Below are 27,930 nucleotides of genomic sequence, written 5' to 3' on the forward strand. Positions count from 1 at the left end.
CTTTCCCCTCTGTGACACTCCTTTCCTCATGCTTCAATTTTTCTCCCCCAGTGCAATTTATCCCAAAACTGGTAAGCACCATGTCATATTCATCTTTCTAGACTCAAACTTAATACAATACATATTACGTAAAAGTTCAATAAATTTGTTTTATTAAAATAAATAATAAGTGTTTCGACTGAAACTCACAGTGATAAAACAACTGACAAAAAGGGGAATTATTGTTCCCTTCTCTGGTAATCTATTTTCAATTTGCATAATTTATGCACATAGCCATCCATTTCAAAAAGGTGATCAAAATTAATAACCAATATCAAAGGAAAAATATTCAAATTACTTATTTTAATTCTATAAACATCTAAAGAATGCTCAAAAGGCCTTCACACATTTCCATATTTCTCTTCATTCAACCCATCTTTTGCTGAGTCATCTAGTTTTTGAATCATCTAATCATTGAAGTAATTTTTGAATGCTCCAAGTTCATGAAAGTACTTGAATGCTCCAAGTTCATGTTTTCAATTCTTTTGAAGATATATAATTATTTATCATTTCTGATTAATACTTTAAATCTTTGAACATCTGGTTTGATTCCATCAATTGGAAGTTTTTCAAACCCATACTGCAGTTAGCATCATAAAGCATAATGCCACAGAATGATCCTATCACACAATGACATAGTTACATACCTCTGCATTTATAAATTCCTTTTTCTTATATTTTATTAAAGTAATATTTTTAAATGAATAAACATATAATTATCTAAAACAGTCATTTTAAATGCATGTATCAATATTACAAAAAGGTAATCATTGATGTGTCCCTGCAGTAATTTTAAATAACTAAACATAAGCAACATAAACAAATTCTAGCCGGAAAACCATAGTTGTTACAAGCAATATGAAATTATAGTATCTTAGAGCTCTGAGAAAGCAGGCCAGGGAAATGACTTGATGATCACACAGCTGATAACTGACAGAGGTAAACTTAACCCAGGTCTCTCAACTCTCAATTCAGTGATTTTTCTAGCATGACAAATCCAAGATCAATAATTTAATCCCAAGTAGAGATGAGCAAATTATCATAAGAAAGCAAATCTCTTATTCTCACTTGAATATGTAAATAAACTGTAACACTGGGATGCGTAAATGAAGAGTTTTTATATTTTGAAACAAGTAAATGAGACAATTTACCCAATGGAGAGGAGACCTCAATACCTCAAACTGACACTATATTCTATCCAATTTGGTACCTTATACATACAATGGCTAACATGATCCATTACCGAAATAACTTGCAGCAAGCCTTAGCATTTATCGCACAACTAGTATTTCCAAAAACTGAAAATAAGAGGATTTAATCCAAACACAATGTTTCACAATATCAAGTTCCCCAACCAAGAAAATGCTGAGAGTTGTGGGGTTTTTTTCTAGTTTTAAGGAAGTGGCAGCAACTGTAACTGTTATAACTCATACTTGCCTACAATCATAACAGATAAGATATCTTAAACATGGTATCCCTGAATGAATCAGAAAATGTAAGGGGAGTTAAAAAGAGGGAGAAACGATGGAAAAAAGGAAAAAAAAAAACATGTTTGGCTCATCCAACAAATTTCAATAATCAAATAATAATTTCAATAATCAAAGAGCTTGCCCCATCTTAGATGTACAGAAGTATTTGTAACCAGGTTGTCATTTCATGGTATACATTGAGGCTGACACTATTTTAGAAACAAGATAAATAAAGCAGAAGGGAGAACACAGGGTGTAGAAGAAGGAAAAACATTATTTAACAAGTATGTGCTTTAGAACTTAACAAATAAATTATCTAGACATTTCAAATGATTGAAGGTATATTTCCAAATTGTGCTTCCTTTTGCAATTATTAAACTGTTAAAAGTAAATGAAAGTTTGAAAATCATTCCAAATCTTGACACATTCCTATTTTTTTCTTCTTTGTTAGTTTTTAAGAACTTAACTTTCTTAGGGAACACTGACAATCTGAGCTGCTTAGATCATCTGGCTCTTTATCTGTCTTTGGTACATTTACTTGAAAACAGGACGTGATAAAATCATCCACAAAGAGTGGCATGATATTAGAGACAATGTATCTAAGTTAGGAAAGAATAAAACATTTTTAACTACAGGCATCATTTTAATAGCTTATTCATCTGAAACAAATAATTAAATGTTTCAATAACTTCACTCATTTGGACTAGAAAACATGCAACAAATTTTAATTAATTGTTTAGAGCTGGGTTGTTTTAATTTATAATTAAGTCAGATGCATGACGATTTTTCCAAGGTTAGAATGATTCATTTCACAAATGAACTAAATTTAAAACTAAAAGACAGTGTCTCAGCATCTTTGACATCACTAAGCTGGATTTCACATATTCATTTGTACACTGATTTCTCTAAATTCAACACTTATCTTTTTGATGACAAATCAACATTTATACAAATGACAATAAATAAGCCATACATGGTTAGATGAAACATAAAGATACCCTCCTATGTAATTTATATATAAAAAGAGAAAATGCTTATTTATGAGAAAATTCCAAATTCAATGTTAATTAGGACAATAGTCAAACCTTGAAAACCTGTCAAGCTAAAATATCTTCAGATTTATGCTGAGGAATAAATGTTGGGGCTGTCTGGCAGCTGTTCAAAATGCTTCAATGAAATATATACAGTATGTATATTTCCTTAAAAAATAAGTATTTGTTTTCCAATTATAAAACAATATATTGAAAACAATCATATATTAAAGCTAATAAAATATTCAAAAGAAAAATGTTATATATATAAACAAAGTGTGAACAAAAGCACCACCTGTTTCTGTTGGGCTATCGGCATACAACAGATGGAATGGTGATCCCCCAAAATGAGTGTTTTCCCTTCTCGTCAGTTGGCTGTAGAGTTTATTTTTATCTAATCTAATTTATATTAACAGGGTTAGGAAAATAGGTGGAAAATAAAAAGAATATCATGATCTAATTGGCTTAACACTCTAAATTAAAATAACCACAAGCCTAAAAATATAAAAGACACATTCTACATAATAAATGTTTCTATACAACTCTTCTCATAGATAACGGTATATTCAAAATAAGTAAAATCCTGAAGCTCTGCCTCGTCCTTGTTCCCTTTATTCCATGCTCCTGGAAACAAATAAAAATGATGAATTTCCAAGAGGCAAAAAGCATAGCAGGAACCTTTGGGTTCTGAATACGATTACTTGACCTAAGGACACCCACAGTGGATTTCTTCCAAGTGAGCCAAAGTGACTTAATTATGGTTTAGTTCACCACAAAAATTTTTGCTAGGGTTTCTTCTAAGGTTCTGTGACAGACACAGTTTATATAATCTGTTTAGTACTTCAGAGATCACCTTGGGTCTGATAATAAACTCAATAATAACTCTAATATCGAAAGCCCCCATGTATAACCCTTTCTTCCCAGAACTGCATTAATTTAATCAAAACAATTAGTATAAAGGTAACAAGTAAATTAAGACATGGGCATCATGAATGCCTAGTACACTTTAGTCATTTCAATAGGGCTGAATCTAAACGTTTCTATATTTCTACTGAACTAGCATCTAAAAAATATTTTAAAAATAAACGTAATGAAAGCAGACTCTAGGATATTTGATTCTCTCTCAAATGAAGACTGCACTTGTAGCAGGCTATTGATTTATACTGTTAAATAAAATGGAAAACAGATTAACGATGTGTTTAAGTCTATTTCCAAAATAATGATCTATAAGAAAAGGTGCATCCTGAAAAACAACATGGTTTCAGTCAAAGCTGCTAAAAAGTACTTTGACTTTTTACCGCATTTATCTTCCCAAAAAAGGAGAGATACAAAACAATATAAAAATGTATGAGACAGGAAGAAAGACCTGACAACTTCAAAGAGAGTAGAAGATGATACACTGTGTAAAAGACTATGGAAAGATAGTCTCAACAAGTCCCTTTGGCACTTGTATAAAAGATGAAAAGTCACTAGATGACACAGAGTGAAAAGAAAACGAAAAGAAAATCTGAAAGCTTTCAAGTTACATTAAAGTTATTAGAAAATATGACAGAAAGTACAAAGGTCAATTTTAAAGTAACTTCAAAGGGAACATTAAGCTAATTTATATTTTCTTCAAAAGTAATTTCCTTCTCTAAAAGCAAGTGAAAAGTTTCCACATTTAAAAAAAAAAAATGCAGAGAAAATGTCTAACAAGGTACTTAAAGAGAAGTATCCCAGGCTACCTTCAGAGTAATTCTATAGTTTCACCAATGAAATATGATTAATGTACAAGGAGAAAGGGACTAATTCCCTTCCTAACTGTAAAGGGCCAGAAAAAAAGACTCTTTCAAAGTACACCGTCTTCAGATGTATAGCCACAGCGGACAAGAAAAGAACTCATTTGTGAAATACAAACTAAGTACCTCCTGTGGTAGGTAATTAACATACAGTGGTGCACAGGACAGCTCCTGTCCACCTGGGTTCAGGCCCATGAGGCTACAGATACCAAACAAATAATTAGATGGATAATGATTTATAAATATGGTAAGTGCAACTAAAGTGAAGGATAAAAACAGTCACATACTGCTCAGATCTTTCAACATCTCACTATAATCAAAACTGTTCTTAAATTTAAGAATCAGTCATAATTTTAATGCCCTTAATAATGATATAAAACTACATTCACCTTAAAGATGGGTATGGAGAAAATGCCTAACAAATTGGAAAAAAAATTCTCAAAGGAACACACGTGTGACTCTGGCAACCCTCAGGCAGGAATGGAAAAAGAAAGAGTTCATATTGGCAAGAGGATAAAAGAATCAAGGACAGTAGCAAAAGCATTACTAAAATAACTGAACATAGGATCCAGAAAAGATACTGGAACTCTAAGTGAAGGCATGAGGTACCTAGATAACCAGGCTGCTGAGTAACTGTGAGAATAAAGATGGCTATTGGACTAGAAACGTAAAGAAGAAACCCGCAACATACTGAGGTCAAATGAATTTAATCGTGATTATTTCACATGCATCTTAAAATTAAAATCAAATATTATTTCATATAATACTCTCTACCCAATGCAGAAAACTCTTCCAAAAATATCCCTGTTAGTCATATAGCCTCAATTATTCTGGATAACAAGGAAGCATGTTCCATATAACACAGTTCTAATTGTTGGTCCCAGTTTTACTATCTGAACTTATCCTAGCATTCATGTAGCAGAAGTTTAAATATTTAAAGATATATGACCAGGTCTTTATTATGTAAAGAGTCTCTGTTTATTCATTTATTAAACTAATAAACATACCAAAAAAAACGTAATTACACTTGTGACAAGGGCAGCAAAATAAAATAGTGCTATGTGAATAATGTTTCAATTAATTACTCCTCAAGAGTACTTCTCTAGAACTTCATCATAGTATCACATTAGGTTTTGCTTTCTTAGTTCGTATGAGCTAAAATTGAGGGATGATGGCAATAATGACAGAGGATTAATTAACGCTTTACAACAGATCTACAATCTCTGTCATTTTTCATTTGTTAAAGAGTCCAATTAGAACATCATTTTTGCACTGTGTAACACAGCATAGATAGCAGAAAGGGAAAAGGGGATACATCATTTTTTTTCTTTTACAATATCAACAGTACCATTAGCCAACAAAGAAATGCATATCAAAACCACAATGATACACCGTAAGTGTCGCTGGGCTAAAATCAAGGTGTTGGCAGGCTGCATTCCTTTCTGGAGGCTCTAGGAAGAGAATCAGTTTGCTTGGTTATTCCATCTCCTAGAGATTGCCAACATTCCTTGGTCCAAGACGCCCTTCTTTCATCTTTAAAGGCAGGGATGCTGTATATCTCAGACCCATTGTCTGTAGTCACATCTCCCTCTTAACTTACAGTCAGGGAAGGTCCTCGCCTTTTAGGTCCGCACGTAATTAGATTGAGCCCATATAATACTGCTTAATCTTCCCATCTCAAGGTCCATAACTTTAATCATACCTGCAAAGCCCCTTTTGCCATGTAAGGTAACACATAAACAGGTTCTGGGGATTAGGACACGGATATCTTTGCGGGGGGGGCATTATTCTGCCTACAATACTCAACACTGTGGAAATCAAATGTATACACTAAATGAATTTATTAAAGCTATCATCCTATAGATGGAAATGGGGCATTTAACAGTAGTTAACACTTGAAAAACAAAATCCCTAAGTATATTACAATCACACAAACTCGCATAGGTAAGAAATAAAATGCTACTTTGGGTTAAACTTCAGTAACATAAAGGTATAAGGATTTCACTCCCTCCCTATGCAGTCAAGAGATTACCCCTCTCCCATAGGACACAGGAGGCATATCCTCTGGAGAAAAAGAACAAGACAGACTCTGTACAAGGGTTTATCAGGCACAGAGAAGGGAGCAATGAGGCAGCAAACAGAAACCAGGAAGCTTAAATGCAATTCTGCTTCCTAAACCATGAGACCTTTAGCCCCTTTCTCCTCACCTGTCCAGGACTCTGACAGTCAAAATTATACCTATCAGTTAGGAGATGAGAGAATACTTCTACTGAATTATTGTGGAAAAAACCTACAGATACTGACATTAAGGAGGTTCCCAAAGAAAAAGCCCCCTAATCATAAAATCACCCTACAGGGAAAACAATGGGTTTATCAGCCCTACACAAACTTAATTACCTTTTTTAGAACAAAATAGGAGTGGACATCCAAAGATCCTTAGGCATCTGAAAGCATCAACATGAAAGAGATGAACATGAATAGAAATAATGAAACCACAGCAAACACAGACAACGCACGATACAAAAAAAAATTTTGACAATATAATTAATATTCATAAAGATATAAAAGAAGTCTTTGCAATCATGAAATAAGAACATCTGCTATTAAAAGAAACAGTGGAAGTACATACTCATCCTAACTCAGAAAGAGAAAATCCTAAGAGTTTCAAGAGAAGGGGAAAAAAGAGTTAGAATGCAGAAAGCAATACTGGAAGCCAGGAGTCAGTCAAGTGATGCTTTAAAAAAAATATGTAGTATTTTATACACAGCCAAATAACTAATAAAATATAAGAAATGTAAAAATTTTTAGACATGTAACATCTCAAAAGATTTACCTCTCATTAATCTTTACTCAACAAGTCACTGATAGCATTGCCCCATCAAGATAAGGGACTAAATGAAAAAAGAAACTGAAAGGCAAGCAACAGGAAATTCCACCTACCAAAGGTTAAAAGGAATTCCCAGGATGATGCTGGAATAAAGTTCAAGGATAACATAAAAAACCAATTCACATTAGAGCTGGAGGAGAGAGGGCTCAGAGAAAATATCTAAGAAATTATCTGACATGTCTGACCATATGGAAAACTGTCTATCAGAGATATTTTACAAGGTAGTTGAAGGCTATGAGAAGACTCAGTCTTAGATTCAAAGAAACTAAACAAATTGAAAATACAATGAAGGGCAAATGGTTTATTTTTAAAACTATTCATTCCTTTCTTTAAAAATAAACTGAATGAATGAGGATCCTCAAAATTTAATTAGTGAGACAGTCTGACTGTATCCTTTCCTTCAGAATCCGCCTCACTCCTGCCTACCCAGCCTTAGACCAGTAATAGGGTAAAAAGTGTGCTATTGTTTAAAAGTTCATAAAGTGTTCAGAGAGCATGGCTCTGTTATTCTTGAACAATATTTTATCTTCGGGAAGTTGCTATCATGAAGAAAACTGGCTAAGCCAATCAAATGTCATTTGTAAATGAAGCAAAAGGAAAATTTCAAAAAAATAAAATCTTGAAAATACGTTGCCCTGCAGTATATACATCTGGTGGCCCACTTGATCACAAGTGTTTCTTGTAATCATTCATACGATTTTTTCAGAAGACAATGATTACAACAAAGGTAACTGCCAAAAAGGGAAAAAATAAAGGTTACCAACCAATGTGATCTTTAAAAATAAAACAAAACTAAAAACCCTAAAGTAAAGTAAAATAAAATCACAAAGTATTACCATTTCACGCTGCATGCAGGATCTTAGTTCCCCAACCAGGGACCGAACCCACACCGCCTACGGTGGAAGCGCGGAGTCTTAAACCACTGGACTGCCAGGGAAGCCCCTAAACCTCACATTTGTAACAGATTTTCCACAAGAATGGCAAGACAAACTACTATATCAAAAAATGGGAAAGGACTTGAATACAAATGGCCAATAAACACATGAAAAGATGCCCAACATTATTAGTCATTAGCGAAATGCAAACCAAAACTAAGAGATACAACATCACACCCATTAGGATGCCTATTATCAACAAATGAAAATTAAAAAAAAAAAGTGTTGGCAAGAATATGGAGAAATTAGAACCCTTGTGCAGTGCTGGTGAAAATGTAAAATGGTGTAGCTGCTGTGGAAAACAGTTTGGTGGTCACTCAAAGAGTATAACATAGAATTACCATATGATCCAGCAATTACACTCTTATGTATATAGCCAAAAGAACTGAAAGCAGGAACTCAAACAGGTGTTTGTATACGCCATGCTTATAGCAGCATTACTGACAAAAGTCAAGAGGTGGAAGCAACCCAAGTGTTCACCAACAGATGAATGGACAAACAAAATGTGGTATAGACATACAAAAAAATATAATTCAGCCTTAAAAAGGAATGAAATCCTGACACATGCTACAACATGGATGAAGCCTGAGGATATTATGCTAAGTGAAATAAGCCAGTCACTTACATGAGTTATGCAGAAAAGGCAAACTGACACAGATAGAAAGTAGAATGGTGGTTGCAAGAGGCTGGGCATAAGAAGGAATAGGGAATTATCGTTTAATGGGTATGGAGCTTCTGTTTGGCATGATGAAAAAGTTCTGGAAGTGGATGGTGGTGATGGTGGCACAACCCTGTGAACGTACATAATGCCTCTGAATTGTACATTTAAAATGATTAAAATGATAAAATAAATAAATACATACATAAATAAATTAAAACCCTGAAGTATAGTATAATTACAAAGTATTACCGTTTCCGGATTATTCGAACGTCGATGTGTGTATTTTAACCCTCCCATAAACAGTCTTAGGGATAAAAAATGAATACAATTGTGAAATTCAGAAAGAGACTTTTGGTTCTAGAAAAGATTGCAGATCATCTAATTTATTTTATAAATGAGGATATTGAGCACAAACAGGGTAAGTTAAATTACTTATCCAAGGCCACATACAGGGTTATTGCCAGAGTATGGACCAGAATTCTAATTTATCATGTGCTAGTCCAGGTACTTTCCACCACACACGAGGCTATCTTACAGGGTTTGATGCTGTCTAAAACACTCAAGAATTTGATTTTGTACCATTTATCTTTTACAGGGAATAATGCGACAAAAAAACTGTCCTAGAGAGGAAAATACCATTACATTTTAAATGGCTGATTATTTTCTCAAGCATAATTAGAAGTCATATCCATATATATTTCTAATTAAATAAATATGAGAAAGTTATTTAAGTTAAAAAAAACACTTCAATCAATCAATATACTAATGATCAAAATTTCCTTAACACAGGAAAAATTTAAAGAGAAATGAGCTATCCTAAAAAAATGTTCACACCTATTTATCTGAAAAAACTGAATGAATGAAATATTAAGTGACTTTTTGCTGAAGGTGCTCTAAGTCATTAATCATCAATAACCTTAATTGATAAGTGAATCTGTACTAACACTAAGCTATTAAGATTTGATCGAATAAACTTCTTTAAAATTTTGCCAAGTTACTAATGCAAGAAGCTGTTGCCAGCCATCAAGATGCCTATCATAAAAACATATTGTAAGAAAGACAAATACAGGTGTTAGATGATATCTAAATGTGGTTCAAAATTTTTACACTAAATTTTATGCTAAAGGCTCCAATGCTTTTACAAGTGTTCAGCTTGCTATTACTTTAAAAATTTCAACTTCTTAATACAAAGGTTTGGGGCAGTGGAAAATAAAGACTTTCTCAGCCAGTAGAATACTTTCCTACTAGTATTAATAGTCAACTTGTAGTTTTGTTGCTCACCTCAATCTTCTGTCTTTCCTCTTCCATTTCAGTTATGTTACCTCTAGGGTAATTTAATGTACCTCTCATATGGACACTCTACCTTCTAGTTTATATTACATTATTTGAGGGTCAACTTTCTATCACCATAGTTCTTTGAGGACATAGACCATGTCTTCATTTTAGTGTTCTATTCAGCATCTACTGCCCAGTGCCTTACCTCGTTACTTGCTCAATAGATGTATATTGAAAAAATTAACCTGATCCATGGTTCAAGAGTAGGACAAGGAGTCACAAAGACCAGAGAGTATGGAAAGACGTGGATTCCCATGCAGGCAATTTTTACTGCTTAACTATTAAACGCAGGAATAAATATAAAGCACTCATACAAAAGATAATTACCTACAATTTTGACAATTGTGAAGAAAATATAACATCAATTCATGCTTCTATACATTATAAACAGAAGTTCATCTTAAAGTACTGTCTTCCCTTCACTGGACTCTGAAGGTTTACCCAAGAGGACAAAATAAAGATCAAACCACTGAGGCTGAGAATTGTGTTGTATGCATTACAAGTCACTATCTACCCTCTAAGTGATGTGAGATAAAGCTGAACATTAGCAAAATCAGGGGAGATGAAATAACTACAGAATTACTGGGATCCGTAAAGGTGTAAAAAACAAAGCAATTAAGTCTTAAAACTAGAATACTATAACATCATAAAACAGACTGCGTGATACTAGACAGTGAATGCAACACGTATCACTAAAACAGCAAGGTCAGTGGTATTACAAGTTCTTCTGGCTTGATGCCAGAGACAAACTGGAAAAGTGGAAGGAAAAAGATACTGTTTTAAACTAGTAGAAAAAAAGTACTATAATAAAAATTCATAGTTGAAAGATTAGAACCACATAACATTTTAAGAAGTTCAAGAAAAAATATTTTATCTAATATAGGAATCAAAGGAAAACACTATATATGAAGTATGGTCATTTTACATTTAAAGGTGGGCTAGGTATATAAAACTAATACCTATAAAAAGGCTTTCATGCAGGAGAAGTAAAGCAATTCTCCCAGAGCAAAAGAAGCTGAATTATATTATGATAAATGAGATCCCAGTTCCCAAAACAAAACATTTTCATTCCTACAATAAATGAAAACTATATTTAAAAATTATCCCCAATTATTATTATTGGCTAATGCAGAAGTTAAAACTATTAGAGAAAACTGCTAGCTTTCTCCAGAATGTATAATTAGACATATGACAGTTATTATTTTATAAAGTGGTATTATACCATTTATACTGAATATATGGATCCAAAGCATAGGCTCAGCCACTAAAAAATAAATAAATTACATCAAAGCCAACTTCTGAAATATACACTGGCAATGGATGGTATAAATTGTAGGAATTCTGGAAGAAAGAATTGCTTAATGTAATCAAAATAAAAGGGGCTCTCTTTGTCAAAATCTCTAATGAGAAAAGCCCTATATTGATTTGTGTAGCTTTTATAAATAAGAGGAACAGAGGAAGAGAGTCATTGGGTTAACAAGGCTGATATCTATCACAAGAACCTTTATCTTTTAAGATTCTCTACTTCTTTCATGCTTCCTTTTAATTAACTAAAAAAAGAAAGGAAAAGAAATACAAGGGTGAGAAAAAACTTGTGACTCACCTGTAAATCAACGGCAAACACTGTGAGGGCTCCACTGGATATGCAGCAAGCTAGGGAAGGAGTTAAACTTCTGTCCCTTTTAAATACTGCTAAGCCTGTAAAAAGCCCACGTTCACCCTCTTTGGCCTACACTGAGGTTATCCTCTTGGTATTTTGTAACTCTTCAGGTCACTGTCTGTATTTATGCTGTCAGTGATTCACATAACCGTTTTATTAAGAACTTCATGCTTGCCTTGCAGAAGGCTCAGAGCTGGGAGAATATGGATGAAGACGACGGTATCACAGTCCTCTAAGAGGAAAGAAAAGGGGGCAGGAGTGGGGGCAGGGAAAGGAGTCTGGAAATGTTGCTTTTTAGGGCACCCACCGTGTGCCGAGTAAGCACTACATTAAGCACTTTTTAAGCTGCAGTTGGTTACTATGCTAGATTGTCTGTGGTCAATCTGGCACACACCACCACCACCACCACCACCCTTGCTTACTCTGTCTAAGGGTGGAAACCACATTCCCCACAGTCCCCCTTCCCTGGAGAGTTCCATGTCCGTAACCTCATATTTGAAGCAGATAAGTAAAGTGAAGGCCATGTTTTATCAGGAGGTCATGGGAGTCGGATGCTTGGCTTTTTCAGATGCTGTAGCCTTGCTGACCTTTCCATCAGCTCCCACTTCACAGTCCTGTCAGACTTTGCAGACTTCCCCACAAACTCTCACTTTTCTACCCACTCACCAGTGATGTTCAGGCTGAGGTCTTCACCGTCAGGTTCTCTGACCTAATGTCAGCTCCTACCACCTGCTTGGTGCTTCAGGATAGATATTTCATTGACAGTTTCTCTGATGTTCAGCAGACCTTCTCTGACCTATGGCGACAGCTTTCTTGATATCCACGCCCTCAGCTATGCCAACCGTAGTATAAGGCCATAATTCTCCATAGAGTGACTTCCATTTTCCTGACCAAACCCTTAGTCACTAAGCTGCTGGAAGCATGAAAATACTGTGACTCTAGCCCAAGAAATACCAGGAACAACTACTAGTAATCTTGTCTAGAAAGGCAGCCTAATAAAGTAGTTAAAGTATGGGCTCAGGAGCTAGCTAAATTTGATTCCTGTCTCTACCACTTTGAAGCTGTATGTCCTTATTAGATAGGTTACTTAAACTCTCTGCCTCAGTTTCTCATTTGTAAATGGCAATGATATTAGTTACTGCTTCATAGGGTAGCTACGACAATTGAATAAATATAAAATACACAGTAAATAACAGGTAAAGGTTAAATAGAAATATGCTTTTCAACCCTTTTTCTTCTTTAGACTTAGTCCTCCTATTTGTACCCAGTAATAAAAGAGAATAATGGCTACTGAGATGCTTAAATACTGGAGATGGGGTATTTGTGAGCCAATCTAAGAAGATGTTACAAAGTCTTATCTCTGGAGCAGGAAACAACATGTGAAGAATTTTCTAAAACCAGATCGTTCCTCTTTTATTTATTAATACTTGAATATTTCTATGTTTTTTGAACTATCTCCATACTACTTTTCCATATGGCTCATTCTTCAATTTTTTTCTTATTTTTTTGACAGATATACCTATAGAAATGTCAGATAATCAAAGTTCAAAATATGTGCCCTCATAATAAAGATAGATTCAAGGCATGTGAATTGGGTTGGAGAAGGGGAATGTTGGGAGAAAAGTTAAAGAAGACTTTAATTCTATTTTTAATTTCTTAGAACAAAAAGTATTCACATATTACTTTTATAGTTAAAACTTAATTTAAAAATAATTCTAACATTCAGAATGATAAATTTCAAAAACATTGATAACTAACAATTAAATATGATAACATTAAAATATGAAACAGAGAATCTCCATGTTTGTTTAAGAAGGGTATTTTCTGAAAGTATACTATTTTCATTCTTATACAGATAAATAGCTCTTTTAACCCATTTTTAAAAAACACTGAATCTTTAGTGCTATAATTTTTTTCAAACAACTTTTCTGGCTAATCTTTTTATGATCTTTGGGTAAAAATAATCTAGGCGAAAAAAGTAACACCGAGACTATTCACTTCGAAAAGCATCTATATCTTATTAAATCAACTGTCTCAAAATATGCTGTATTCCTTCAGATTTCTATAAATCCTTATTAAAGAAATCAGAGTAGAATGAAATAAAAAATGACTTTCCTCAGTATCCAAATAATAAAAATATAGTAAGGTTTAACAAAGTGTTCTACTCCCGTTGCACACTTTGGCCATGATAAATGGCAACTGCCTGTCAGCAGGAAAAAGTGGATGCCATTTTTCTAATAGCAGCCTTGTTTGGCACAAAAGCGGCACTGGAGCACAGAGACTGAGTCTATGGGCTCATCTCTCTTAACACTGATCAAACCAAGTGAAACAATCAAGGTATTTGTTGCTTAATCAAAAACACCTGAGATGCGGTAAGCCAAATGTTTTAGGTAGATTTGGAGAGACTAGTTAGGAAAGAAAAAAAATAGTAAAGAAAACCACTATGTACTTCTCCAACTTCACTCTCAATGCAGAGCATACACCATTTTTCCCACAGCAGGTTTCATAGTACTCAATTTGGTGGGGAAAAAAGCAAACCAAAATAGAGAACAGCAAAACAAACATATACTGGCAGTTCATACATACACATGCTGTCAGTGTACTTATTGATTTGCTGCTTCTAATTTTTTTCTTTTCTTTTTGTTTGATCTTTTAAAATACCAATTTCCTTGGGGTAAAATAACCTTCAAACATTTTATTAACTTCTACACTATTACACTGTAATTGACAAGATTAATGCCAATGCACTTGCACAAGCTTGAAAAGGAAAATTGTTCACACCTAAATGAAAGTACAAAGAAAAGGAGTGTTAAATGTAATATTTAATGTGAATGAACTCAGTTACATGAGTTAGTAAGTGGATATATGCCTGGCTTCCCACAGATAACACTACGCTATGGAACGACACATGACCATTTTGGTATCAGATTAGAACATCACATTCCCAACTATGCTATCTAATGATCAAATGTTTTTATAACTACTCCATTTGTACCTCAACTAAATGCTCTTCTACAGACCTCAGAAAAGACACTAGTTCTTAATTCAGGCTGTCTGGGTTCAATTCCTATTCCTCTTACTATCTGTAAGATCACAGGTAAATTACTTAAGGTTTCTGTGCCTCAGTTTCACTTTGAGTAATATAGGAGTTATGATAGTTAAAAGTAACTTATTTTTTTAAAGAGGGAGTAGGGTGGAGGATTACTACAGTATCTGGTATATGATCAATCTTCAGCAAATGTTAGGTATTATTATTATTATTAAACCATCTTATATAAAAGTAAACTAATTCCCCACATCCACTTCTGACTTACCTACCTTTGAAAAAATGTAATGAAGTAAAATACACAAAGGTCAAATAATAGGAAGAAATACAGAATAATAAAATGGTTGGATTTATTAGCAGTATAGATTTAAAAAGATGTTAAATTAATAGTAGTAATATATCAGGATTTACTCAAATATTCCAACATGTGAATCCCTTCCTTCTCCCTTTCACTCCCTTACTACCACCATGATGTTATTTTTAAACATAAAGATATAAAGTATAAAAGGAGAGAAAGTAATAACAGATGGTAAGAAAAGATATTCAATAAAAATGGAACTTCAATCTATAGTAGCTCTGATCATTTTTTGTTTTTGATGATTCTTGGACAATTCCACAGAGACAGACTTCAAAAAAACAGATTAAAGAGCTATATATACTTAATTATACTGTAAAGTCTGAATTTTTAAAAATAAAATTATTCTAACAGAATATCAATTCATATATCGCACAAGATGGATTTCCGAAACAAGATGAAATCATTTTTACTAGCATGAAATAACCCCAAACTACTTTTCTAAAAACTGTGCTATCACTATAACCCAAGGGAACATAACAAACTTAACAGAAATGGAAAGTTTTAGAAGAGATGATCATTTCAACAGTTTTAATGAGTGAGATATTACTTTGAAGTGAGAAACTGAAGTTTAAGTTCTGTCATGAATCCCCTATGTCACAAGGGTAAAATTTTCTTCAAAATTCTAATAGAATACTATGACTACTGTGAAATGAACTATATTTTGATGAATAATGGCAGGAAAAACAAAAACTAACAAAAGCAAAAATACTATTAGAAAGAATTTAAGGATGGAATATCCCAAAATGCAACATATGTACTAAAATAAAAGGTGTAAGTAGGAAGATACTAGGAACAACAATTGAAAAATTAAACAAAGGGAGAGATAAATCAGTTATTTATTGTGAAAGGTACTTGGTTGACAAATTATTATTAGGCAGTAATATACTTGAAATCCCATAATTAACAGAGTGCTAAGAAAAGAAACTTTAAAATGTTAATACAACTCAAACAAAAATGACCGATAAAAAATTAAGGTAGGGACTTTCCTGGTGGTGCAGTGGTTAAGAATCCACCTGCCAATGCAGGGGACACGGGTTTGAGCCCTGGTCTGGGAAGATCCCACATGCCGCGGAGCAACTAAGCCCGTGTGCCACAACTACTGAGCCTGCGAGCCACAATTACTGAAGCCCGCGCGCCTAGAGCCTGTGCTCTGCAACAAGAGAAGGCACCGCAATGAGAAGCCTGTGCACTGCAACGAAGAGTAGCCCCCGCTCACTGCAACTAGAGAAAGCCCGCGGGCAGCAACGAAGACCCAATGCAGCCAAAACAAAAAATAAATAAATAAATAAATTTAATAAAAAAAAAAAATTAAGGTAACAATAGAAACTCAGCCAAGATCAAGATCAAGAGACTGATCATTCTCTTCTACATCTCTCAGTTCTTAAGTTCATCGATCTGTTACCTGACCGACTGAATATGCTCATCACAAGTTTTCTGAACTGCTGTATAGACTGATGAAGCAAAGGCAGAGAAGAATGAAAAGAGTAAGAGTAATAATCATAAATGTTATCCAGAGAGTTACTTTCAGACTTTAGTCTGCATAAGACTAACACCTAAGATATCTGCTTAGCCCAACCCCCTAATTCTAATTCATTAGCTCTAGGATGAATCCAAAGTCTACACTTCAACAAACACCCCAGGTGATCCTGATGCAAGGAATCTGTGGCCTCTAGAATACCATTTCCAAAGATGGTACCTCATGGTGCTCTATGCCACAATAAAATATTGTCTTGAAAAAAGTGCTCTTTGATAAAATAAGTTAGGAAAAAGGATAAATAAGGAAAAGTAATCATTTTTCTAAACATTAGTATTTCTCAAAGCTTCAATATGCATTTGAATTCCCCCCAAAGAAAAAATAACCATACTATATTTCCTAAAATTACTGGGCATAGAATCCTTTCTCGTCTTTTACCTACCAACATCTACAAGAAGACTAAAACTTTAACACAAGAAAACTAGAGACAAAGAATAAGATGAGAGGAATTGGACTAAATTAGAAAATTTAAAAGCTTCCTTGTAATTCTAGGCTGGAAAAGCAGACAGGTAAATTAGAAAAAAAAAAAAAAACAGAATCCTCATTTATCTTAAGTAATACTAAACTATGTGCACATAAATATCACTATAATATGTACAAAATTCCCCTCTATGTGACAACTCCAAAGTTAAAAATGATAATACTGTTTCTAAGGATTTCTTTAAACAATAAAGAAACTAGAAAAAATGTTTCATAAGAGGATAATTTTGCAGACATAGACATAAGAAGAAGTAATAAGTTTTTCTCTAAGATTTTAAGAATAGCTGCAGATAGTAGCAACAAACAGTTATAGAAAATATTTTAGAAATAGAAACAAACAGGCTTATTTAAAGAAGGAAAATTCTCTCTAGTTCATCTGTAAACAAAATATATTTGTGAAGTCTAGAAAGTGTTTTAAACTAGTGGAAGTTATAGATAAAACTTTCAAGTTGATCAATTTAGAGCACTCAAAATTAACTACTTCAATTATCTAAAAGATAAAAATTCCCAGATTTGCCTCATTGATTTCAAATGAGTCCATAACACAAAACTGAATGAAATAATCTAAGTGATTTCTCTTAAACAAAATCTTTTAAGTGATTTTATTGTAATATAGATGGTTACTACAGATTAAAAAAAACTTTTGAGAAAACTGTTAGTTTAAGGAGAAAAAAATTAAGACTCTCTAAAACCAAACAGATAAAACAAATGAATGATGATAACTAACCCTAAAAACATATTTACATCTCCCTCAGGGGAAGGCAGATTTTTTAAATGCGCCTGCCTTGGCTCAAGGTAAGAAGGTGAAAAATGTCTCCCCTAAGAATTCATAACTGCAAGCCACCCCTCATAGGTTTGGAGTAGAAATTAACACTACTCATGTAATGGAAGAGACACACATGCCAAACTTTTATTTAAAATGGTCTTAGGTTGGTAGAGCTCCCAGGCACCTGGTAATAACGCTGACCTCAAAGAATTTTCAATGAGAAATAGGCTAACAACCTGATAGAAAAGCTGAATAAGACTTGCACACACATATCCTAGAAGAGGAAATACAACTGACCAAAAATATACAAATACATGCTCTAAGTCATCTAAGTGTTGAGGGAAATGCAAAATAAAATGTCCATGTACTATTTTACATGGATCACACTGGAAAGCATTAAAACATTGGACAAAACATGTTTGGGAGCAAAACTTATACCACTTATTCATTACTGGTATAAGTGTAAACTGGTTTGGAGAATATTGGAATTACCTAGCAAAACTGAAGATGCAGATATCCTATAACTAAGCAAATCCATGCCTTGCTATATACCCTATCTCCCTGTTACCATGCTGCAGGAGACATTTAGAGAGATATTTAAAAATGAGTTGTTTATAAAAGTAAAAAGATGGAAACAACAAAACTGCCAAACTATATAAAAGATAAATTAATTATGATCTATTGTTTCAATAAAAAACTACATATCAGTGAAAACAAATGAACTACAATTACACAGATCAGCGTGTGTGGATCAAATCAAGATAATGTTGGTCAAAGTATCAAATAACAGGAAAAAAGTCTGACTCCATTTATACAAAGTTCAAACCCTGAAAAACTATGTATTATTTATGAATACATATATACATACATATCAATATGTATTAAAAAAGGAATGAATGAGAAGTACAAAGTTGAGAAACGAGGTGACCTCTGGGCTAGATGGATGGTGAAGTGAGTACTGAGGAATTCAAAGGTGACTTCAAAGGCTTTGGTAATATTCTGTTTTTGAAGTGGGTTTGTGAACACAATGGGCCTTCATTATTATTATGCTTTATGTTGAATATAAAAACTGTACATTCTCATGTATGATTGGTATATTTCATAATATAAAATAAACTTTTCAGAATAACCAATAGCAATACACATGTTTCTTTCATTGGCTACTGAGTATATGTTTACCCTTTGTCTTTCTCACCCCTTAAATTTTGACCTCAGAATTTTGTAATGGTTATGATAACTAGGGAATAAATTACCGTGTTTCTTATTGGAATCTTCTTGGGTTCTGGAGGCATATCCTGTGGAACAAATTTCACTGGTTCCTTAATCTGCCTCCTTGATCGTTTGGTCCCATCTGGTAAGGTTTCCATGGCCATGTCTGCTTCCATGTCACTGCTCCCTGCCTGGTCACATTCTGAACACTGCCTACATAAAGAAAAAAATATAAGTTCATACATTTATTTTTACCTTCCAGCACTAGCTATGTTTTCTGTAAATACAAAATTCAGGTATATGTTTAGAATATATGAAGATATGCACAGGAACATGTGACCATAGGGTATACAACGACTATACATACAGAAAAGCACATACACTCCTGTAAGAGAAACAACAGTAAGTACAATGCATCAAGCAATTCCATGTATCCCTAATAAGTATAATAAAAACACATGTAATACTGCCACATGTTTAAGTGAACCAACATAAGAGGCCCAGTACTGATTAAAAAGATAGTTTCCATTAGGAAATCATGATTTTCCCTTAAGCGACATACACTGAGACACCAGAAAATCAAAGTCATTCATTGACCCTGACTCTACGTCTTGTCACAGCTATAATATCCTTGAATCTTAATTAATGGCAAGCTGTGCTGAATATACCAACTAAGGAAGTTCTGTAAAAACAGACTCTAAGAAGTGCTGAACAAAAATAAATGGATCGTTTTGGTTGTTGGCCTATACTACGTATAAAAGAAAAAATATAAATTTATTTATGAAAAGAATGTATTAAAGTAGCATTTTTAGGGCTTCCTTGGTGGCGCAGTGGTTAAGAATCCGCCTGCCAATGCAGGGGACACAGGTTCGAGCCCTGGTCAGGGAAGATCCCACATGCCACAGAGCAGCTAGGCCTGTGCGCTACAACTACTGAGCCTGCAAGCCACAGCCACCGAGCCCGTGTGCCACAACTACCGAAGCCCGCACACCTCAAGCCCGTGATCCAAAACAAGAGAAGCCGTCGCAATGAGAAGCCAGCGCACCGCAACTAAGAGCAGCCCCCGCTCGCGGCAACTAGAGAAAGCCCGTGTGCAGCAACAAAGACCCAACGCAGCCAAAAATAAATAAGTCAATTAATTAATTTTAAAAAGTAGAATTTTTAAAAATATGGGGGGAAGATGGCAGAACAGAAAGCAATAGGAATCTGCATCTCAACCTAGACAACAATTACATTAGCAGAATCTGTCTGACTTATCTATTTTGGAACTCTGGAGTCTACTGAAGGCTTGCAACTTCCAGGGAAAGGCTGGCACAGGTAAATTACAGTTAATTTTGGTCAATTTCAGCTCTTAGTACAGTAGCAGCTACCTATCCCCCATCCTAAGCCACATGGCATACAGCTGTGCACATGTTCCTGCAGCAGCATGTCACAGCTTTTAGGAGCCAGGTTGGACAAAATGAACCCTGTCCTCCAAATATTGGGGATCTGTGCTCTGATCACTGATTGCTGCTTCTCATCACATGATGGCAGACAAAGAGGTGGGTGACCCCTCCTATTATTGCAAACCCCACCCATTGTTCTAAAGTGACTTCCAGCACTTAGAAGACTGGTACCCTTTACCCCCCACCTTCATTTTTCTTTTTCCCCTTTTGGGAACCAGATATTAAAGACTAGGACCTTCAAAAGAAAAGGCATATATGGGAAAAAATTTTAAATGACCACACTTGCCCAGGGAAAGGCAAGACAGAAAAGACATGAGAAAATCATAAGTTTACACTTCAGGCTGTTACCCAGCACAAAGACAGCCCGCTACAATAAAAACAAACAAACAAATAAATAACAAAACATAGCAAGCCCTGCGGATGGAGGAGAACCTCACTTCCAGGAAAATGGACATCTCATTTCCATTATTTCCATTGTTTCCCCTGTGTTTCTCATTTTGTAACTATAACCTTTGTCAGTACATTCTCCAACTTCTCATGCTCATTCTCACCCCCACCAAAAGTAATACATTTAGGTGACAAAGAAACTTGCTTTAGAGCACTCAGATAATAGAAATGTTATGCTCTGAAAACCACAAAACACTGAACAACTCAGAAAAATCTAAACAAAACGTAACTGCCAAAGCAGAAATTTATCTATTCCTAGTTCAAGACAACTGCCACATGATACCTGCAGTACAAAAAGCCAACACAGATGAAAACACTACCTGCAACTCTTTCAGCAATCTGTTAAACTCTATAGTCCTCACCTTTTTTGTTTTGTTTTGTTTTTTTTGACATGGACCATTTCTAAAGTCTTTATTGAATTTGTTACAATATTGCTTTTGTTTTATGTTTTGGTTTTTTGGCCTCAAGGCATGTGGGATCTTAGCTCCCTGACCAGGGATCGAACCCGCCCCTGCATTGGAAGGCGAAGTCTTAACCACTGGACCGCCAGGGAAGTCCCTATAGTCCTCATCTTATAATTAGCCTTTAAGATATGAAAAAGCATCTCTGCTACATTAACTGGTACACAAGATCCTAAAAAATAATAACTGAGGATAAAGCCATGGCCTGTCCAATTCCATGGAATTACATATATTTGGGGGAAAGTCATAATTATCTTTCATAATATCAAAACACATACCTGGCTTCTTTTAGTAATCCACTAAAAAATAAATTAATTAATAAAAAAATAGAAAAAAATAATCCACTAAGCTGCTATTATCTATGAATTTAGCTAAACTCACCTTAATCCTGTATATTTTTACTTAATATATTCTATTAGGGAAGAGAATCTATATCATCTATAATTCCTATGCATAGTACTAAAGATAACCTTATGTAATCAAAAAATTCCATTAATTAAAAATGGATTTTTAAAGTATAAATAATGAAAATTCAGGTAAGGAATTTATGACAAAGCACTACCTTCATACTGAAATACTAAGAGATTTTCCTCAATTTGCTGTACCTTCTTGATCCCCAGCACCCTACACTACAACTTATGTTCAGAATAATTACCTAAGGAGGTTTTAAAAATCTTAATTACTAAAGAAAAATAATTTTTATTGTATAATGCTAAAACAAGGAAGAATACTAATTTAATATATAGAATATTTAATTTGCATAAGGAAAAGAAAAAAGATTTTATGAATTTTTAAACATAATAAATCCAGTAACACTCTATTTCCCAAATATTATAAATAATTTATGATTTACTTTTTTTTCCTTTATAAATTACCTCTTTCGGTCTTCAAAGATTTCATACCATAGTTTTTTTTTTCTTATTTGTTAAGTCTTTTCCCATGCTTTCCCCACTTTTTAGAGGGAAATCTTCAAAGGTGCCTATAGAAAACTACATCAGGGAAATACAAATCAAAACTACAATGAGATATCACCTCAAACCTGTTAGAATGACTGTCATAAAAAAGACAAGGGATAACAAGTGCTGCTGAGGATATGGAAAAAAGGGAAACCTCATGCACTGCTGGGAATGTAAACTGGTACAGCCACTCTGAAAAGCAATGTGGAGATTCCTCAAAAAATTAAAAATGGAACTATCATATGAGACAGCAATTCCACTTCTGGGTATTTATCCAAAGCAAATGAAATCACTATCTTGAAAAGATATCTGCACTCCCATGTTCACTGCATCATTATTTACAATAGCCAAGGCATGGAAACAACCTGTGTCCATCACCAGATAAACGGATAAAGAAAATGTGGTCTATATATACAATAGAGTATTATTCAGCCATAAAAAAGAAGAAAATCCTGGCATTTGCAACAACATGGATGGACCTTGAGGACGTTATGTTAAATGAAATAAGTCAAAGGCAAATACTGTATAATCTCACTTATATGTGAAATATTAAAAACAAAAACAAACTCACAGAGAATGGACAGGTGGTTGCCAGAGGCAAGTGGAGGGGGTGGGCAAAATGGGTAAAGGTGGTCAAAAGGGACAGACTTCCAGTTACAAAATAAATAAGTCCTGAGATGTAATGTACAGCATGGTGACTACAGTTAATAATACTACACTGTATGTTTGAAAGTTGCTAACAAAGTAGATCTTAAAAGTTCTCATCACAAGAAAAAAAAATTTGTTTGGTGATGGATGTCAACTAAACTTACTGTGGTAATTACTTCACAATATATCTATATCAAATCATTATGTTGTACACCTAAAACTAATAAAATGTTAAATGTCAATTATATCTCAATTAAAAAAAAAAGAGTTAATGGGAGAAAGGGAAGACAAATTATGAAGACAAACATGGGGAAAAACTACCTGCAAAATTCTTCATAGAAGGGTTTGTGCTACATATTTTCTTTTTGTCTTTAAAGAATAAATAAAAGTATATCCAGAGAATAAAAGGATAAAAGAAAAAATGATTTTATGAATTTTTAAACGTAATAAATCTAGTAACACTCTATTTCCCAAATATTATAAATACTTTATGATTTACTTTTTTTTCCTTTACGAATTACCTCTTTCAGTCTTCAAAGATTTCACACCACAGTTTTTTTCATGGATGGACCTTGAGGACATTATGCTGAGTAATATTTTTTAAGTAATATTACTCAATTCTCTGTCAAGTAATACTCTTCATAATATTCTTTAAATAATTAGAAAATGCAAGACAAATTCTGATCAGATGGGTGGTGGAAACATAAGATTAGTACCCCAAAATTAAAATAAGTATTTACTATTTGAACTACTCTAACGAATCAAACCCTTACTATTTATTTATACCTTACCAGGCTTGTCTTAGAAAGAATGTAAGGTAGTGTTCAAAATTATATTAAGGAACCTCCATACTGTTCTCCATAGTGGCTGTATCAATTTACATTCCCACCAACAGTGCAAGAGGGTTCCCTTTCTCCACACCCTCTCCAGCATTTATTGTTTGTAGATTTTTTGATGATGGCCATTCTGACCGGTGTGATGATATCTCATTGTAGTTTTGATTTGCATTTCTCTAATGATTAATGATGCTGAGCATTCTTTCATGTGTTTGTTGGCAATCTGTATTATCTTCTTTGGAGAAATGTCTATTTAGGTCTTCTGCCCATTTTTGGATTGGGTTGTTTGTTTTTTAGATATTGAGCTGCATGAGCTGCTTGTATATTTTGGGGATTAATCCCTTGTCAGTTGATTCGTTTGCAAATGTTTTCTCCCATTCTGAGGGTTGTCTTTTCATCTTGTTTATGGTTTCCTTTGCTGTGCAAAAGCTTTTAAGTTTCATTAGGTCCCATTTGTTTATTTTTAAAACTACACAATTTTTAACTGTCAATTATATCTCAATAAAATTGGAAAAAATTATAAAAATATCAGTTAAAAACTTACTGAAAACTTTATATGAAGCAATATGATATAACACTTACACTGTTGAAACTAAGAGCAAAGCAGTTCTAACATCTAAATCCTCTCCATTTTACTTACCAATAACTGTTTTTGGTCTTTCTTGGCATCCTTGTAAGAGGAGGGTCCAGACATCCAAGATGGTAATGGAGTTTACAGGTATCACACAATAAAAGAAGATGCTGATCATGGTTCTTCTTACAAATTCCACAACTTTGAATAAAGGCAGCAAATAAAGGATTAGAATAATAATCATCATAGTGAACAGTTAACTTATAGCATATTTTTAAAATTTCAAAATTTTACCATATTAACTTTTCTTTTATTGAAATCAAATATTTTTTCGTAACATGTCTTTTTATAATGTCAATAACTATTAGTTCTATATACTTTTGAGAATGTAGAAAAATAGCCTGGATCTAGTATAAATTTAAATATTGCTGGTGTCATACTTTTCAGAGAAGGGCATAAGTTAGATACTTATGTTAACGTTGTCTTTATCTTAATTTTAATTATCACTTTAAAACCCATTTAACATTAGACCAATTTTTTTCTAGAAACAAATTATTAAACAAAAAAACTTTCAATTTTCTACCTCTCTAAAACTACAAAGGAAGTTACTTTACAAACAAAATTCAGTTTATTTTCTACCATTAATTATAAATCTTTCAAAGAACCTTCAACATGTAAATAAGCTACATATATAAGTCTCTTTACAAAATCAGACTTTGAGTCTTAAAAATATACCAATTGATTATTTATTATAAAGAATGGGAAGTTTTACTATTGTTGTTACTGTTATGTTACATTATGTTATTTATTTACTATATGGACCATTTTTAAAGTCTTTATTGAATTTGTTACAATATTGCTTCCAGGTTTTTTTTGTTGTTTTTTTTTTTATGTTTTGGTTTTTTGGCCACGAGATATGTGGGATCTTCGCTCCCCGACAAGGGATCGAACCCGCACCCCTTGTGTTGGAAGGCGAAGTCTTAACCACTGGACCACCAGAAAAGTCCCTGTTACTGTTATTTTAGTTTTCTGTTTGTTCTTAAGAAATCCAACTTTTCTTGTGCAAAAGGACAAGTTAACTACTCCTGAGAGCACAAACACCGTGACCTAAAAATGTAGGGTATATTTATATTAAGAATGTGAAGGTTGAGGAAAAAGTTGTTGAGAACCTAAAAGAGCCATATATATACAGAAACAGCAATGATGTTTGAATTTTTAAATAATCCTAGAAAAAAAGATCACATACACACATATACAACAATGACAACAACGACCAGTACTGGGTCTCAAAGTGGCTCAGAGTAAAAAAGGAAAATTACTTAAAAGTATATTCTGAAATAAAAATGAACTGTAGTGATAAAAAGTCAGGAGCATAAGTGATATGCCTGATGGTTCCAAATGAACCAATTTTATTTGGAAAAGCTAGACTGAGAATGTGCTAGTCTTCATAAAGTACACTAAAACACTAGTGGGCTTCCACAGTTCAAGGAAGTTATCTGCTATTACCTATGGAGAGAGCCTCCAACCAAGAAGAGAAAGTAATTATAGAGACTGATATTGTTGCTATTGCTGCTATTTCTGAGAATGGAAGAGGTTGTGGGGAGAATATTTATAAATTTACATAAGCATATATACTTGTGTACGTGAATAATAGATTTGTGTATGTATACACACACACAAACATATACTAGCATCTTCTAGACTTTTCTCAATTAATATCATCAGTTACATGGAAAAAATAGTGAGATCCAAACCTACTGAAGTATGGAAAGAAGTCTTAATAACTATGCAAAATTGCTATAATGGTGAATACTGTAAAATACTGAGCCAAGAACAAAAATATTTGGGAGAATGAAATTATTACAACTGAGCCAAGAGAGAAAAAAATGTAGACAGATTCAAATCTAAAACTTATCTTCATTATCCACCACTGTGCAAAGGCTACCCATCACTACTAAAAACACATGTAAACCTCTAAAACTCATTCAAGTAAAATAAAATATAAATGCCCATTTATCTAACATATCATTTAAACTATTTAAGAAAATAATCATCTACATTATTTAAAGTCACTTTCCAATTCCCCAAAGAGGACAGTTCATTTCCATGGAACATATGCACACATAGCCCCAGTTACTTAAAGGATACAAAGAGTGATTTAGCTTGTCATTAAAAGAGGAGCAAAATCTCTTCTATCATCATTCAATCTGGAAAGCATCTTTGATGGTTTTAATAAAATGAACTTCAAATGCATTTAACTTAAATTCCAATATAAACATAACTTATTCGCAAATATCTGAAGCATCTTGTTACTAAAAAGTATTAGTTTAAAAATACACAAGGGCTTCCCTGGGGGCGCAGTGGTTAAGAACCCGCCTGCCAATGCAGGGGGCATGGGTTCAAGCCCTGGTCAGGGAGGACCCCACATGCCGCGGAGCAGCTAGGCCCGTGTACCACAGCTACTGAGCCTGCGCTCTAGAGCCTGCGAGCCAAAACTACTGAGCCCATGTGCCACAACTACTGAAGCCTGCACACCTAAAGCCCGTGCTCCTCAACAAGAGAGGTCACCGCAATGAGAGGCCCACGCGCAGCAGCCAAGACCCAATGCAGCCAAAAATAAATAATATTTTTAAAAATGAAAAAAAAATACACAGTATTAATCTATCATAATTTCATTACTTGCCTATAAAGTACTGCAGGAAGAGTAGATGTCTTTTGTGTGCCTCCTTCTTTTTTACTTGGTTTTCTCTCCTTGGGTGCTCGCAAAATTGCCGGTATGTTCAACTTCTATTGATTTGAACAAATGCAGTTTATTTTGTTTTAAAGAAAAAATATAAAGCAACTTTCCTCTATGCACCGCTCAAGTCAACTAATATGCTAGGATTGTGAGGGGGAACTCTTTTACAAGCTTTTACATTGGCAAAAAGGACTAAAATGAGTTTTTGTCTCAGTCACTGCCCCTAGAAGCCTATAATAACATACTTTCATCGATTTTCAGTGGACCACTAAAACATTATGAAAATTAAACTTCTACTTTAGCTTTAAAAATGAAAGACAAGGACAAGAATTTAAGAACTTAAAAAAAAAAAAGTACACTTGACAAAAAGAATACTGAGGCCGTTTATTTTCCTCAACATCCCAGCTACACTGGTGCTCCAAAGGTTAATTAGAAAAATTATCTTATTGGACCAAACTCTCCACAAAGCGAAGTAGATTCTCTTTGGGTTTCTACTAATCAGTAGTATGCTGGCTTCCTAGACAGCAACCATCTATCAAAGTCATTTCTCAGTGGCCCGGTGGGCTGGCATCTGTTTAACCAACTGGAAAAAAGTGTCCTGCAAGTGGTACAAATGAATTCTACTTCTGCTGTGTATTTTA

The 27,930-nt window shown here is 34.0% G+C and overlaps 1 protein-coding gene across 2 annotated transcripts in view; it reads right to left on the bottom strand.

The window, feature by feature from the left end:
- PHF14 (PHD finger protein 14) overlaps positions 1-27,930 on the bottom strand; it is a 193,684-nt gene that overhangs the window by 107,504 nt on the left and 58,250 nt on the right. For both annotated transcript variants that reach the window (XM_068550589.1, XM_068550591.1), the window contains exons 12-14: positions 27,236-27,339; positions 24,622-24,753; positions 19,233-19,401 (exon numbers count right to left, since the gene is read on the bottom strand). In XM_068550589.1, the coding sequence (XP_068406690.1) occupies positions 19,233-19,401; positions 24,622-24,753; positions 27,236-27,339 (405 nt within the window). The remainder of the gene's footprint in view (positions 1-19,232; positions 19,402-24,621; positions 24,754-27,235; positions 27,340-27,930) is intronic.

Source organism: Eschrichtius robustus, chromosome 8, assembly GCF_028021215.1.
Source record: "Eschrichtius robustus isolate mEscRob2 chromosome 8, mEscRob2.pri, whole genome shotgun sequence".
NCBI lineage: Eukaryota > Metazoa > Chordata > Mammalia > Artiodactyla > Eschrichtiidae > Eschrichtius > Eschrichtius robustus.